Below are 17,500 nucleotides of genomic sequence, written 5' to 3' on the forward strand. Positions count from 1 at the left end.
GGCCTGATCTTGTGCCGCTGTATCATTCCTTCAGTTTCCTTCTTTAGCTCTCCCCTCTGTAGCCATTGCCAACTGTCATCGCTGGCTAGTTCTTTAGTCTGTCTCATGTATTGTCCGTGCATTTTGGTTGTTTGTTGTGCCCGTCCTCTGTTCTTTCTGTCTTTCTCCTGTCTCTGTATATTTCTGGGTCTTCGTCTACTTTTATTAGTCCTTCTTCCCATGCACTCTTTAGCCACTCGTCTTCACTGGTTTTCAGATATTGCCCCAGTGCTCTGTTTTCAATGTTGACGCAGTCCTCTATACTTAGTAGTCTCTTCCCTCCGTTCCTTTCGTGTTATGTATAGTCTGTCCGTATTTGCTCTTGGGTGTAGTGCTTTGTGTATTGTCATATGTTTCCTGGTTTCTGATCTATGCTGCGGAGTTTCTGCCTTCGTCCATTCCACTATTCCTGCGCTGTATCTGATTACTGGCACTGCCCATGTGTTTTATGGCTTTTATCATATTTCCGGCGTTGAGTTTTGACTTGAGTATCGCCTTGAGTCTCTGCATATATTCTTTCCTGATCGTGTCCTTCATCTCTTGGTGTTTTTATTTCCCCTCCTTCCATTATTCCCAGGTATTTGTATCCTGTCTCATCTATGTTTTTTGTTTGATGTTGCTCCCATCTGGTAGCTTTATCCCTTCAGTTCTCGTTACTTTGCCTTTTTGTATGTAGACTAAGGCGCATTTTTTCTATTCCAAACTCCATCCTGATGTCCCCAGATACAATCCTTACAGTCTGGATTAGGGTATCTATTTCGTTGATGCTCTTACCATACAGCTTGATGTCCGTCCATGAACATCAGATGGTTAATTCTGTTGCCTCTTTTCTTGAGTTGGTACCCGGCATCCATCTTCTGTAGTACTTTTGTCATGGGAATCATCATGGCTACTACGAAGAGAAGTGGGGACAGTGAGTCGCCCTGGAAGATCCCTCTCCTGATATTAACCTCTGCTAGTCTTATTCCAGAGCTTGTAAGTATTGTATTCCAGTTGCGCATTGTATTATTATTATTATTATTATTATTATTATTATTATTATTATTATTATTATCATCCAAGCTGCAATCCTGGCTATAAAAAGATTGCAGCTTGGATGATGATGATGATAATAATAATAATAATATAATAATAACAGCACGAGTCACTAAAATGGTCAAGAAATCCACAGTGGTATAAATGTAAATCTACTTCAGAAAATTGTATATGCAAACGAGAGCTTTCGAGAACAACTGGAAGAGAAGAGAAGCAAAGAATAAACTAAATATGAGAAACGACACAGAAAAAAAATTAGATCAAGGATTAAAAAACTATGAAACTGCATTTCCACTTGGTTTAGAATTTCTCAAGTTTCCAACGACAAAACTGCATGACGAGGAAGGTCATTGTGGTTTGTTACCAGTTAGAACTAAATCTCTCTCTCAAAAAAAAAAAAAAAAAAAAAAAAAAAAAAAAAGTGATGCTGAACCTGTTAGAATTAATGTCAAATCTAGCACTACGTGTTCTAGCATTCTGTCTTGGAAGATTTGCAAGCAGAGGATGGTCAGGATTATGACGAATTTTATCAATCATGGACTGCAATGAACTAATCGAAATTTAATGAAGTCTAGTTATTATCCAACAATTCAAGACTCGAGTCAACTGCTGAAGACCAAACAGTGGCTAAACCTAAGAATTTTTTAGTGGTTGGTCACTGGAATTTTTTTTATTTCACTTAGTCATCGCATATAAAATACCATACGTGTATACTGTACTCTTATTTCTTCAGCTTTATGTATAACTTATCAATAATTGTCCATGCATATTCTTTTTTTTTTTTTTTTTTTTTTGCTACAGTAACAAACAGTTTTACGGATTCTTTTTCAAGAAGCAGTGTTTTAGTTATACCTACTCACATTACTTACAGACCTTGTGGGTGGAATTAATTTATTGGGTGGGCAATTTATTTTTGTAGGTGGGTAGTCGCCCATCCAGTGAACATGTTACGTTGAGGCCTGTTCTCTAAGGATGAAGTCAACTGCTGAACACCAAACAGGAGGAAAGTATTCAAAACATTCCCTAATGATAGGCAAGTCTTCAAAAAATCCTTGAAAGCTTTTCTCAAAGTATTCATTCTTTGAGCAATTGAAGAACAGATAAACTGAAATGTTTCTCAAAACATAATGTACTAGAAAAAAACAGAATTATATGAGTCGCGTGCATTCAAAGAAACGTCTGATTGGAGGAACGCGATGCCCTGCACGTACTATAGTAGATTCACACCAACCGTGCATCTGATGACCAGGCCCGTCCTTTACGACGCTCCTACTTGGCTGTTGATTAGCCAATCGAAGGGCTGGAAACTCTCAGTCTCTCGAGAGAGTTCACATAGGCGGGATGTATGTTCCACCTCTCCTGTGGGATAATTTTGAAAGACGTATCCCTCAGGAGAGGTGGAACATACATCCTGCCTATGTGAACTCTCGCTAGAGACTGGGACTTTCCAGCCCTGTGATTGACTTATCAACAACCAATCAGGAGTGCTGTAAGGGACTGGCCTAGACATCAGATGCACGGTTGATGTGAATCTACTATAGCGATCATACTTTGGGTTTTGTTAGGATTCAACTTCATTCACATTAATATGCAACGTGCACAAATTTTGACTAAGCTCTAAAATCAGAGGATGGGACCGATGAGAAAAGAATAGCATCATCTGCATTAGCAACCAACCTTGTTGCCGAGGCCAAAACATAACGTGTATGTAGGATGAATATTACCAGTGAAACAAAAACATAGCCCTGCGGAACACCAGAGCTTAGATCCTGTTGATTATGTAGTTCCCATTCAAAGCCATTAGTTACAATCTATTAGTCACAGATTCCAGTAGTCTACTTCACATTCGCAACAATTAGTAACAATGTTAGTTGCAAATTCAATGAAAATACTGAGAAATGCTACATAAAAGACAAGAATGACAGTACAAAATACTAACGTACAGTGAAGTTGTGTGTGTGTGCGTGTGTGTGTGTGTGTGTCTAAAGCCTACGAGTAATCGTGTGTAATATTAGTCGTATAAAACGGCAACGCATCAGTATTCCGCCTTCGAACAATTCAAATAAAACTTCAGCGAAGAAAAGACGTTCGACTTCTGTCAGTAACAAAGTAAAAATCGTCAACGACCAATTCAGCAACCTTTTAATCTACGCAAAAAAAAAAAAAAAAAAAAAAAAAAAAAAAAAAAAAAACTAAAAAAAAAAAAAAAAAAAAAAAAAAAAAAAAAAAAAAAAAAAAAAAAAAATGAGGGAAAAAAAGCCAGCAGCAAACTCTTCCGTTTCTGTCAGTCAACATTTCAGCTGGGAACGCCACCTTCCGCTTCAGTCAATCGAAGCAAATACGTCATCACGGTGGACGCTTCCCTTTCGAATGCATTCCAAACACCTAATGACACCCCTCCCTTCTCCCCTCCCCCTTCTCTCACCCTCTACTCCCCTCTCCCTCCTCCAGCGGGGACATGAAAAGCAAGAGAAGTTGCAAAGGTCACCGAATACGCAAAGGAGAAACCCTGTCGATGAGACGTTTCCGATGGGAGTCATCGTACATCGGGTGATGATGATGAGGCGGTATACACCCCTACCCTTCCCCACCCACAACCCGCTCCCACCCACCCCGGCAAGAACGCTGATGGGAGTTATCGTACATCGCGTGAGCGCCCAGACTATACCTATCACGCAACATTGCTCGCTTATCCTACTTTTCGCGTTTACAAGAGCGCATTTAAGGTTTCCCCGGACGCAGGCCCGCCCCCCTAAACTCTTAAAGTCTTTCCTGAAAGACCTTCATACACTGCAACAACGCTATAACCCCTTTTTTTCTTTTACAGACTCTTTGTTCATGCCGGTAAGGAGAGCTGGAAACTCAGATTGTATGACATCCATTCAAAACAGGGTTGGTAGGAATATAAAGGAAATCAAACACAATAAAAGTCTGTATGTTAAAACCCAGCCAGTTAAATTCTCTCGGAATATAGCCCGAGAACAAACATAATTACAAACTTCCCATTTTTGTACAGTACGCGTAGTTTATTGATTTTTTCACATGTTCAATACTGCATTGCATGTTAAAATGGCATGTTTGATTTTCCAATTGATGAGATAATGCATTAGCACTGCGACAGTGCAATAAATGGCTAAGAAGCAAAAGGAAAAAAATAAAGTATTACAGTATATACACAAATCAATAAATTCCTAAATAGTGCAAATCTAAAGCAAAAGAACCTGGTCGGTAGATATTAAAGTAAACGTATAACAAAATAGTTAACATGCATGATTTTTAAACATGAAAATCAAACAAAAAAACCGACACACATACCGGTAATTAATAAATTTATATATACATAAATATATAATATATATACTTCTATATATTACTATATATATATATATATATATATATATATATATGTATATATATTTATATACTCGTGTATCTATAATGCAATACACTATGTGTACTTGTAAATACCCAGTGCATTCATAAGTACACGATAAGTCTTTCAAAATATCACTGGACCTTATTAAATACCAAGACTTTCTAAACAACCCTCGCCGTAAATATTGAAAACCAACAAGACAAATGCACAAGAACTCCAGAAAATCGATAGGAGGGGTTGCAAGCAGACTCACAAATGCAGTAAGTCAAATAAAAAACACGTCTGCCACAGAGCGGGGATGACTAAGCAAAGAAGAACAAGCAAGCAAGCAAGCACACACATACATGCACACGCACGCGCGGGTTAGTGTGTCGGCGTGTAAACACGCTCATTCATACGCATTCGTGACATGTTGGCCTGCGTACGAATATAAATTTCTTGTTCGTTAAATTTAATAGTTTTGTTCCATTAAATTTCTAGGGTAACATTTGTTAAAATATAATAATAATAATAATAATAATAATAATAATAATAATAATAATAATAATAAAAATAATAATAATAATAGTTCGTTCAATATCATTCTTTATAACTGAATGTTATCAATGCGAATGGTGATAATATCAATAACAAATAAAAAGGTCAAAGAGAGAGAGAGAGAGAGAGAGAGAGAGAGAGAGAGAGAGAGAGAGAGAGAGAGAGAGAGAGAGAGAGAGAGAGAGAATCGTATCGACTGCTCAAACTGACAATCCCTGCTGCCTGTTATCAAGAAATAATTTCCACCTCAATAAAATTTTGCTAAAGAAAACCCAACCGTCGTTTCATTTTATCCAAACAAACAAGAGTAAAGCTAATTAAAGCGAAACGGAAATAAACAATACAATAATCGCAGCTAAGCAAGCAGCACCGTCAACTACGCTGCCTGCACACACCAGCGCAAATTGTTCGGATTTAAAAGCCGCGAATTCGTTTCCATCACTCTCTTTCTCGAAATTGAATCCAGAGCTCTCCTGCAGTAACAATAAATTGAATACAATAAATTGAATTCGCCGGTACGATTCCGTGAAAAAATTATTCTGCGATAGATAGAAAACATGAATCTACATAAAAATAGAAAACCTGATTCTACGATAGAAAGGGAAAACCTGATTCAACGATACAAATGGAAAACCTGATTTTACGATAATAGAAAACCTGATTCTACTATATAGATGAAAAACCTGATTTTACGATAATAGAAAACCTGAATCTACGATAATAAGGGAAACCCGGTTCAACGATACTACGGGAAAACCTTTTTCTAAGACGTTAAGGGAAACCCTGATTTTACGATACTAAACGATACCCTGTTTCTACGATACAGACAGAAAACCTGAGCATAATCTTATGGTACATATATGATATCGTCCTTATTTTTATAGTTCAGGCCCGAAATAAATCAGGAAAAGGCAAAATAAAAAAAATAAAAAAACTGGGGCTTAATTAAACATGAAGTGATCAAACGGCCTGCTACGGAAAAAATGGTAATATGGGTAAGAAATTTAATCTTTAAAAAATCACCCAATAAAAATTCAAAAACAGAAAAAAGCTAAACGCAAAGTGTAACTGCGTCAGACTTATCTATTTGGCTATCGAAATTCAACGCAGGCAGGTGAGAGAGAGAGAGAGAGAGAGAGAGAGAGAGAGAGAGAGAGAGAGTAACTGGCACTGCAGAAAATAAAGAGTGCCAAGAGAGAGAAAGCAGACTGATGGCATCAGAGAGAGAGAGACGAGAGAGAGAGAGAGAGAGAAGAGAGAGATAGAGAGAGGGGGGGGGGGGGAGAAGGGGAGGTGGCTGGAATCTTTCTCTGACATTGAGCGATAGCTACAGTTTATCCCTTGTAAGGTTGCAGTGCATCATTCGACCACCGGCTTAAGAAATATTTGACCCAAATCGCTTCGCAATATTCTCGATCTTTGAAGTCTTCTTGGCTGGCGTCGGCGACTCAGGTGCGTCGTGCACGATTGATACGTCCCTCATGATGAAACAAAATTCATCATAGGCCAATAGACAACCGATGAATGCGTTCAGCCTGATTCATCTGATGAATGGATGGAATATATAGAATTTAGGCCAAAGGCCAAGCACTGGGACCTATGTGGTTATTCAGCGCTGAAACGGGAACTGAGAATAGAAAGGTTTAAAATGTGTAAAAGGAGGAAAACCGCTCGGTTGCACTATGAAACTATTGCTGAAAGAAAGCGAATATGAAGGGAGGTACAGTAAAAGGAACGAAATGGGTTGAAGCAAGGGGCCGAAGGGACGGTGCAAAGAGTCTCAAGTAATGCCTTCAGTGCACCGCGTGAGGTGCACTGACGGCACTAACACCCCCTACGGGATGATTCATCTGATGAATCCGTCCGAATATGATATATATATATATATATATATATATATATATATTATATATATATATATATAATATATATATATATGTATATATAATATATAATATATATATATAATATGTATAGTATATATGGTATATAGAATATATATATATATTATATATATATTATATATATATATGTGTGTATGTGTGTGTGTGTGTGTGTGTGTGTGTTTTAACAAACTCAGAAACATAAGCTGGACATTGCCCAAAATCACTTGGTGGGAAGAGGAGTTAATAAGTAATAATTAATAATAATAATAATAATAATAATAATAATAATAATAATAATGATAATAATGATAATAATAATAATAATAATACCAAACAGACACACCTGAAGCGCCTTTGATAATATCATTAAACTAATTCAAAACCATAAATGTCCCACAACAGTAGCAACCAAATTCAACACTACGAACAAATTTTCTTTACTAACTTAATTAAATGAACTTCTTTCAATCCAAGATCAACCTAAGACGTTAATCAATCACTGATGAAGTCCCGAGTTATTCTTGGAATTCAAACCTTCTGCCTGAAGGGAAATGATTAAATGGTGAGTCAAGGGTGAATGCAGCATCTTTCAGATCGTGATCTCTGTGCTATCTCGATGTACCTTGGCTTCAGATGATGATGATGATGATGAGAGTGATGATGATAGTGATGAACACGACGATGAAAGTGATGACCGGAATGATGGAAGTGAGGACCATCATGGTGATGATTATGATTATGATAATGATGATGGTATGCGGTAATGATGATGAATTGGTGACCGTGATGATGAAAGGGATGACTGTGATGATAATGATGATGAAAGTGATGACTGTGATGATGATGATGCTGGTGAAAGTGATGACTGTGATGATGATGAAAATGATGATGAAAGTGATGAACATGACGACGATGATGAAAGTGATGAATATGACGATGATGGTGAAAGTGATGACTGTGATTATTGTGATGACTATGATGACAATGATGATGATGAAAGTGATGACCATGCTGAAATTGGTTACCATGATGATGATAATGATGCTGATGACCATGATGAAAGTCATTAACATGATGCTGATGAAAGTGATTACCAAGATGATGATGATGATGAAAGTGACTAACCATGATGATGATGATAATGATGATGATGATGAAAGTGATGACCATGATGGTGATGCTGATGAAAGTGATTGCCATGATGATGATAATGATGATCGCCAATGATGACGATTAAGATATGTGGTCATGATGATGAAGTAATAACTGAGAAGATGATGATGAAAGTGATGACTATGATGATGATTGTGGCGATGCGAGAGATGACGACTTTGATGAAGTGATGGTGATGATGAAAGTGATGACGATGATGATGATGGCAATGGTGGTGGTCTTAAGGATGATGATGATGAGACATTGGTGATGACGACAACGACAGTGATGATAATGATGACAAAGATGGTGATTATGATTATGATGATTATGATTACAATAATTATGATAATGATGATAATGATTATGATGATAATAATAATAATGATGAGAGGGATACGGAGCAGTATCCGAAAGTCTTTCTTAGTCATTTTTAGCGTTGTACAAAAATATATTTTACGGAGGTTCCTTAGTTCAATGATGATAATGATAATAATGATTATGATGATGATGATGACAGTGATGGTGATGATAATGATGATGACAGAGATGGTGATTTATGATTACGATGATGGTGAAGATAATGATAATGACGGTGGCAGTTATGATTACGGTGATGATAATGATGACTAAAATAATTATGATGTTAATGATAGTGATGATTATGATGAAGATAATTATGATGATAATTATGATGAGGATAATGATGATGATGATATTGATGATGATAATGATGAAGATAATGATGATGATAATGATGATGATAGATAATGCTGATGATGATTATGATTACAATGATGATGATTATAATGATAACGATGATAATTATGATGGTGATGATGATGATGATGATGACGAGGAAGAGGCCATATATAATGACGAAGGGGGGGAGGGTGATTCGGGTCGAGAAAGGAAAGATATGACATATTTAATGACATCTCGGCAGATGATGCCAAGACGATTTTGATGACAAAAGCGAATTATCGACTCAGTCTTTAAATGACGTCTCAGGTTGATGATAAAGATGACGTCGAAGACATCGAAGGGGGTGGGTGGGTGGGGGATGTGGGTTTGGAGGGAGGAAGGCTTGAGGGTGGTGGATGATCAGTGACTCTGAAGAAACTGGTGATAATGATAATAATGGATACAATGACAAAAGGACTGAGAATAGGATAGGGCCGGTGGTTGGGATGTTCAATATAATGTGACATATGAATGCTAATGATAGCTGTGAAATATATAAAGGTTATTACTTGGTAATAATAATATTTATCACTATTATTATTATTATTATTATAAAGCGCTTTTCTACTCACTTGACTTATGACTTAAGTGATAATGATATCAAAGCTCTAAACAAAGGAATGCAAAAACACACACATATACTTGACTATATATATATGTAATGTGTGTGTATATATATATATATATATATATATATATATATATATATATATATGTTTGTGTGTGTGTGAAAATATAGCTTATATACAGTGTGTAACACCAGATTTTAGGCCAATATTTTAGGGAATGAAAGAAAAAGTAATTCTGAGCAGAAAATGTTCTCTAAACGTACGCATTTTAAGGCTTCGTTTGTCGGCGAGAGTGAATTTTTAAAATAACCGTCATCATTAGTGTTGCTTTCACGTCCAATGAAATGTATTATTTAGGTTTTGAAGAACAAAAAATGCATGCATCATTGAATCCGATTCCCTCCCTATCAATGGCAATTATTGGACACCGATAAAATAAAAGAAAAAGATAAGTAAACCTAACTGAATCTCCCGTCCAATAAAGGTAGGCTCGCTTATTCATTAGACACCTATCAAAGATTTCATGTGTATTTTTCATAATCTCTCCCTCTCCATCTAACCATCAAAGATTTCAAGCGTATTTCTAAAAATCTCTCCTTCTCCATCTAAAGTAGGCTACCTATTCATCAGAACCAGCCATGATTTCTGGTTCAACAATTCCGTGAAGAAGGTGGCAAGGCAGAACTAACTAGAATTGAACGTTCGTAAATGAATGTTGCTCAACAACATTTACACTACTTACTTGAAACGTAAAACCCTATGTTACCGCTGTTCGCTACTTGTTCAAATTAAATTACTTGCATGAAAAAGAATCATATTTAAAAGACTATCAATCCACTTGCCTCAGTCACTTCAACCCCCCTACGCCCCCGCCCCCCTCCACACGCATCCCAGGTTACTCCGATCTCCATGGCGTGAAAGCAGCACTTACTTACTTTAGTAACGTTTATTTTAAAATTCCTCTCACCGACAAAACAAACCTTAAAATGCATGTTTATAGAACATTTTCTGCTCAAAATTACTTTTCCTTTCATTCCCCAAAATATTTGCATAAACTTGTCTATAATGTATATTTCTAAATGTAAATACTTTATATGTACCACATATATATAGCAAATATATATGATATATAAATATGTGCATATATATATATAATATTTATATATATATATATCTCTAAGTATAAAAAAATGCCCATTAAAACAGTTTTAAAGTTTTAAAAATGTTTTAATGGGGCTTTTATACCTGAGACGTATCCTGTTTTAACAGAAGAATTTATATATATATATATATATATATATAGATATATATATATATATATATATATATATATGATACACACACATATATATATATACATGTCATTATAATATATATATATATATATATTATATATACATATGTATATGTATATATGTGGGCGTATAATTGCACATTTGTAGAGCTTCTTACTTCTAAGGGTTCCCAGTTTCAGGTCACTTTCGATTTTTTCCTTACCATATTTACGCCAAAGGTTCTTTGACCCCTTAACCCGATAATATCAGGAGAGAAAATAACTGATAAGGCCAATGATACCCCAAGAGGGTAGAGAGAGGGAACCCGACAAAAATCATATGAAGAAATTAAAGGGTTCCATAATTTAACTTCAGATAGGTAGAGTAATTTCCTGGAAAGGCGTTTGTTTATTGATAAGTCTTCCTGCTAGGTATTTAAATAAATAAGCAGGTAATTTTCATGACATAATGTACTAATAACAGAAAGACTGTCAGGTTAGGCTGACTGTGGATGAACTAACTACCCTACAATATATCTTGAAAACTATTAATCTACGAGAACCATTACTTAAATACTTGACATTCTATTTCTTGAAAAGAGAATCATTACCTAAAACCTATTCGCACTGCTTCTACCACAAAACTCACCGCTTAAAATATTAAACATTTGTATTGTTATATGAATCATCTAAAACGCTGAATCCTGCCGCATTTATCTGAAGATATAGCAACTATGATCACCACCATAAGGTTGACATATGCAGTACCCTCCAGTGAGAATCAATAATCTAAGAAAGCTGACATCTGCAAATCTCTGCATGAGAATCAATACTGTCAAGTCAACTGCCGCAAGTGGAGTAGATTTTATCCCTCATTATAACTGGGAACGGAGAGTCTAACTCCTGGAAATGAGTTTAAAAAAGGATAGTGGTAGTTTTTAAACTTCTGCAAGTATGAAGTTGAAAGAATTCTAGCACTTTCTTGAAGTTAAATAATATATGAGGGAACTGGAAGTTGCAGAGGGAGGTGCGGACGAAGAAGTAGGTTGAAGAGATGACAGTATGAGACTACAGTGGAATGACATGGAATATGAAATCTCAAAATGCAGGCAAGTACTCGCTGTGGCGAGAATTAATGAAAAATGCAATTGAAATGAATGATGAGTTTAAAAATAGATATTCTAAAGATGATCAATGTTTAAAACAGGGTAGAAGCGAAGAGATTTAATTCCTAACGGTGGATGAGATGGGGGAGTGCGCTTCGCTACTGTGATTAGGCCTAAGCAGTTTCCTGTGTAGCGTCTCAGAAGCCTGGCGTATAATAACTCTGGATTCTCCAAACCAACAGATAATTTTTACTTTAAGAATCGACTGTGATATACCGATTCGTTCTGGTGTAGCATGACCTCTCCTTAGTCACCCACTTAAGAGAACGCGGTGTAATGATATAACAAAACAAATTAGAGCATATTCTCTGTTATGTTATAATATAATTACTTGCCTAGTGGATGTGTGAGACCATCAACTAGATGGAATGAAAGTAATGTCTGTGTCTGTCCGGTTTCTCGTCAAATGTCTAAGACACAAACTATGCAATTCCTCGTCAACTGTCTATCACAAAGTCCTACTATACAGTTACAGCCATGTAGTTGAAACGTGATCACATATGTAGCTCCTTGAAGGCTAAAGGAAGCCTGGAATATCATTCTAAACCAGAACAACATAGGAAATATATCATTCAATAGAAGCATGTTAACAAAGTTCTGCTAGACAACAACCCCCCAAAAATTCCACAATGTTAAAAGGCATCAATAGCAAAGGTGTTAACAATAAAAAGGATGTTTCCCTCATGCACTCCCCACATCTACCAAGGTAATTGCTAAATATTAAAACAAAAAACAAGCAAAAATCGAGTTTATATGCGTTAGTAATGAGCTACTATAGGTCTAGGTCTAGATAAGGCTTCGCATCCCCAGTGCTGTTAGTTTGAAATCATTCCCGTACCGGCGGATGCACTGCTAAGAGCTTAAGATGCTATATACCTTGCTATTTCACGGTTCACACTGCACTAACACTTCAAACGTGACACACTATGGACTCTTCACGTTCACTAACAAGACAGCGCAGCTAACAGACGTTTATGTATGAAAAAATTTCAAAAACTCTTCCAAGGCAACTGCCAGTGGTAGTTACAAAAATTCAAATTTTACATTACCAAAGCAGACAGCCACCAGGTCAGTGCAAACTATTTACACAAGCAAAAAAACACTCATCTATTGAGACGGTGTCAAACACGAGAACGATATATAAAATCTTTTAACACTTTTTCAGCCCAAAAATGCACCACGTAGCCAAGATTTGTGTCAAAATCAAAAGAAATTTTCGTGACCAAGTGACCTCCCTTGGACGATTATGTGTCATTCAATTTGGCACAAATTATGTAATAAAAATTATACAGACTACTTGATGCATTTAGGTGTCGAGATGTTAAAAGATGCCAATAAAAGCGCTCGTTCTGACACGGTCACCGAGTCCAAGGCAAAAAACCGCCGGCAATCCCACCACCAAAGTCTTACTTTTGGGTTTGGTTTCCTGGACGGCCACGCCAGGCAATTCCTTGAGGGCCTGCCCCGCCCCCTCTAGGATCTGTCCAGCCCCTTCAAGAGCGGACCCGGCCATGTGGAGAGCCTCTCGGCCGGTTTCCGTGGAAGCAACCGTGGCGGCGACGTCGCTGGCCAGCTGGCCGGCTAACTCGAGGGGGTCCGTCGAGGCGACTGAGTCCACGACGCTGGAGACGTTCTCCACGACGCTGGTCACGGTGTCCAGCGTGGACGCCACGTTCTCCACCGTCGCAGTTGCTATCTTTTCCACGCCGCTGACCGCCGCAGCGGCAACTTCTTCTATGCCGCTCATGTTTTGGAGTTTTTAATATTTACTTCACTTACTGTTTATTTCCTTACCACTAACTGATTCACAGAATCTGAAAATGAGAGGCGGTGATTACAGGATATGGGCCTAGCTACCTATATAGTTCGTTTTTAAGTTTTAACCGTTTCTACTGTTTGAAATGAAGCCCCTCCCACTTTTCTGCCAATGGTCAATAAAGCAACACATCGTACTACGATTCTCCAGGCAGCCAATCAGTCTGACTGATTGGCTGCCTGATTGCATAAATATATATATATATATATATATATATATATATATATTATATATATATATAAACTTTGGGTAATCTAAGGTAATTTTGAAGCAAACAGGGTAATTTTGGGTGGAATCTATGGTCATTTTGTCAGCTCGACTCGACCCTGATTCAATCAGCCTCAGTCAGGGAGTCACGAGTTAATGGAGATAGATCATTAAGATCAGCTGCATTTCAGCTTACTGTCTTAACTCCGAAAGTTTCGGATCCTTTTGTTTTAAAAAAAAAAATAATAATTTTTTTAAGATATGGAATATTATAGAGCAAACCAACTCATTTTGAGTTATGTTACGAAAAATGATGGCTAGGCTTATACTTAAGCCCATGTAGGCTTTAGTTGACAATCAATGTGTGGTTAAACATCGTCTGCTTTCTCGTTGTAGCACAAGGTTATCCATCTGTTTTTCACTCTATGCCTTTCTTCTTCTTCTTCCAAAGTTTTGTCTTTAATCTAATACTTAAGGCCTTATTGTAAAGTTTTCGTCTACATGAAGACAATGTTGTTCGATTTCCGTCATGGGGACTCTCTCTCTCTCTCTCTCTCTCTCTCTCTCTCTCTCTCTCTCTCTCTCTCTCTCTCTGAACGCAACTACAATATCAACCATATGAGACCATACACGAGCGAGAGAGATAAATGAAACGAAAAAATGAATAAGGCAATAGTATCATTAATATACAGTGTGCAACAATAGTTTATGCGAATATTTTGGGAAATGAAAGAAAGTCACTCTGAGCAGAAAATGTTCTATGAACAAGTACATTTTAAGACTTCGTTTGTCCGGGAGGTGATTTTTTTTTTTAAATAACCGTTATCATTAAACGGGCAAGCAAGCTGGTGCGTACGAGATGTCGGATTAATCACAGATATACGGGGAGAGGGGGGCGGTGTTGATGAAACATGTTAGGCAACTCAACTGCTAGACTAATGAATTGTGATTTTCTCTTGCAGGTTATTGAAAAATGTAACATTACTTTCCCTTCAACTAGTAATTCGCCTCTGAACAGACTTCATGTAATTAATTTTAATGATTAGCTTTACGGAATTGTTGAGTCAGGAGTCAGGACTAGGCCTATACTTTCGCTGAATAGATAGGGACAGTAATCATGATGACAAGGGACTACAGGTAGGGAGGGTACTGTACTTTGAACAATGTCAGCTTTTTTACCGCTTTGGATTGGCTCTCTTTGACAGGAAAGAATGAAGAAAGTTAATTTTCCATAATGTTACCATTATTTTTAATCTGGCAGAGACGAAAGTGTTTACATAGGTGCGTGTTTTTACTTTGACTGAAGGAGAACGGGAGATGATTTGATAATACGTTTTAAATCTTTGATCGGTGTTGAATGAATAGGCCTGTATCTTTGAAGGAGGGAGATTCCACTGTTTGCTTTTCTTTCCTTTATTATCGGAGTCCAGTGAATGCCACTGACGGAGAGTGAGAAGGTTTCAACGATGCCTGCATTTTTCCCCTTTGCCCAGTATATTTGATTTGGAGGTATTTTATTCATATCGGCCTAATCGCCGATTTCCTTGTTTCGTATAACAGCGGAGTTCACAACAGTGTAATCTAGAAATGGGACTGTTGCAAAACCCATCAGTAAACATCATATCTGCATATTCCACATTACTGGAACGCTTGCTCTCAAAATGAATCCGGCTATTTTTTCACTCGTAACCCGGGCACGCTCACTTTTCTTTTCGGAAAAGCGAGACTGTTCAGAGTAGCAAGTAAACTGAGCAGCTCCATCACCCCCTCCCCCCACTCATATCCCTGACTACTCACTCCGACCAGTGATGTCAACCCCTCTAACCCTACGCCCCCTACAGGAGAAGAGAAATTACCCTACATAACTGTAAATGACCCAACATTCTGCGGCTATGATAATAATTATGTTTATATACAATATCATGAATACTAATAAGCATATTGATCTAAACCTACTTTGTTACAATTACCCTACGCTTGAAAATATTGCCCTGCTGTCTTAAGATTTTGCTCAGATTACCCTACGCGTAGGGCAATTACCCTACAGTGGGCAACACTGACCCAGACATTCGCACACCACTTTAATTGGCCGTTCAATGATAACAGTTATTTTAAAAATTCACATCAACGACGAACGGAGCCTTAGAATGTATAGGTTCAAAAACCATTTTCTGCTCAGAATGACTTTTTTTTCTTTCATTTCCATTGATATTTACTTAAACTAGGTTTAATACTGCAACGTAATAATATAATATAAAAGTAAACATACACATTACTTATTTTTTACATTTTCATTCTAATAAATAAATCGTATCCTATCCTAAAATTCCTGTAGTTTTAACTCAACGCGAAACACCTTTTTCAGACCTTTATAGGCTTTCCTAACCGCCCCCCCCCCCCCCCTTCAATAATATCAACAGCAAGAATAACAACAAAGTAGTTTGTAGGATTACTCCACGAGTAAGCGAAAACAATTGTACAAAACAGGTGATATGACCAACAGAAGGAAAAACTGCAGAAAACATTTTTGGTGTTTTGGTCATTCCCGATTAAACGTCAGAAAAAAACAAGTAGTCCTTGAGTTGGTATAAACAGCCTTGAAAAAAGGAAAATGAAAAACACCAAGATTAGATCTGACCATACTTAGAGAAACTCCAAAAAACATATTAATAATAATAAGGAAAAGGTATATTATAGGTCAGCGTCAAATTCTACAATACATACTCTCCGGGACACAGAAATGTCAGATTACAAAATAATATAAATAGGCTGATTTTTTTTAAGTGTTCATATATTTTTATTTTAAAAAATAATTCTTAAAATATAAATAAAGAGAATGTATGAGTAAAGACTACAATATAATCTTAAAAATAACATTACAGGTCAGCATCAAATACTATTATCTTACAGAAATGTCATCTCAGAAAATAATATAAACCAGCTTATTTTAAGGTGTTCATAAACTTTCATTTAAAAAAAAAAAAGGACAAATTTCAAAAAAAGAATGAGTAACCTCATCTAAAAAATAAAAAAACTTTCACTCAGCACGGATATAAAGTCTGAAGAGAAAAAAGCAATTACTGAAGCTCAAGAAAGTAGTACAGGTAAAAAAACTAATGGGCATTTTAGCCTTGATGACTTTTTTTGCCTTAGTTGTTTTTATTTTTTTTTTTTTTACACTCTTGAAGAAAACGGACCCCTTGGTCAGAAGAAGAAGAAGAAGAAGAAGAAGAAGAAAAAGAAGAAGAAGAAGAAGAAGAAGACAGAGAGGCTGGGAAAGAAATCGGGTCATGTGAGCCATCTATATCTTAATACGTCCTTGGCAAAGCTTCGGGCTATGTTGGCAGCCAGGCCCTTGTCGCCAGGGTCACACCATCCAGTAGGGACATAGGAGGAGGAGGAGGAGAGAGAGAGAGAGAGAGAGAGAGAGAGAGAGAGAAGCTAATACGACGTATGCGATCTGGAGAGGTTGGAGGAAACGATGTCCAATTCAAGATAATCCTTTGGAAGACAGACAAAATCCTGACAAGAACAAGAAGAAGAAGACGAAGAAGAAGAAGACGAAGGAGGAGGAGGAGGAGAGAGAGAGAGAGAGAGAGAGAGACGCTAATGCGACGTATGAGATCTTGCGAGATTTAAAGAAAAATTAAATGCTGAGGGGTATAATGAGAAGGAGAAGGAGGAGGAGGGAAACATAATA

The 17,500-nt window shown here is 37.0% G+C and overlaps 1 protein-coding gene and 1 pseudogene across 2 annotated transcripts in view; one reads left to right on the top strand and one right to left on the bottom strand.

Annotated features, from left to right (window-relative positions):
• LOC135213525 (long-chain-fatty-acid--CoA ligase 1-like) overlaps window positions 1–17,500 on the bottom strand; it is a 137,827-nt gene that overhangs the window by 84,123 nt on the left and 36,204 nt on the right. The window contains exon 2 of one of the 2 annotated variants that reach the window (XM_064247446.1): window positions 13,188–13,591. The exons of the other annotated variant lie outside the window; for it this stretch is intronic. Within the exon in view, the coding sequence (XP_064103516.1) occupies window positions 13,188–13,524 (337 nt within the window). The 5' untranslated portion in view covers window positions 13,525–13,591. The remainder of the gene's footprint in view (window positions 1–13,187; window positions 13,592–17,500) is intronic. 2 annotated transcript variants of the gene reach the window in all.
• On the top strand, window positions 5,979–8,992 carry LOC135213133 (prostatic spermine-binding protein-like; annotated as a pseudogene).

The sequence above is a fragment of the Macrobrachium nipponense genome, chromosome 19 (genome assembly GCF_015104395.2).
Source record: "Macrobrachium nipponense isolate FS-2020 chromosome 19, ASM1510439v2, whole genome shotgun sequence".
In the NCBI taxonomy this organism is placed as follows: Eukaryota; Metazoa; Arthropoda; class Malacostraca; order Decapoda; family Palaemonidae; genus Macrobrachium; species Macrobrachium nipponense.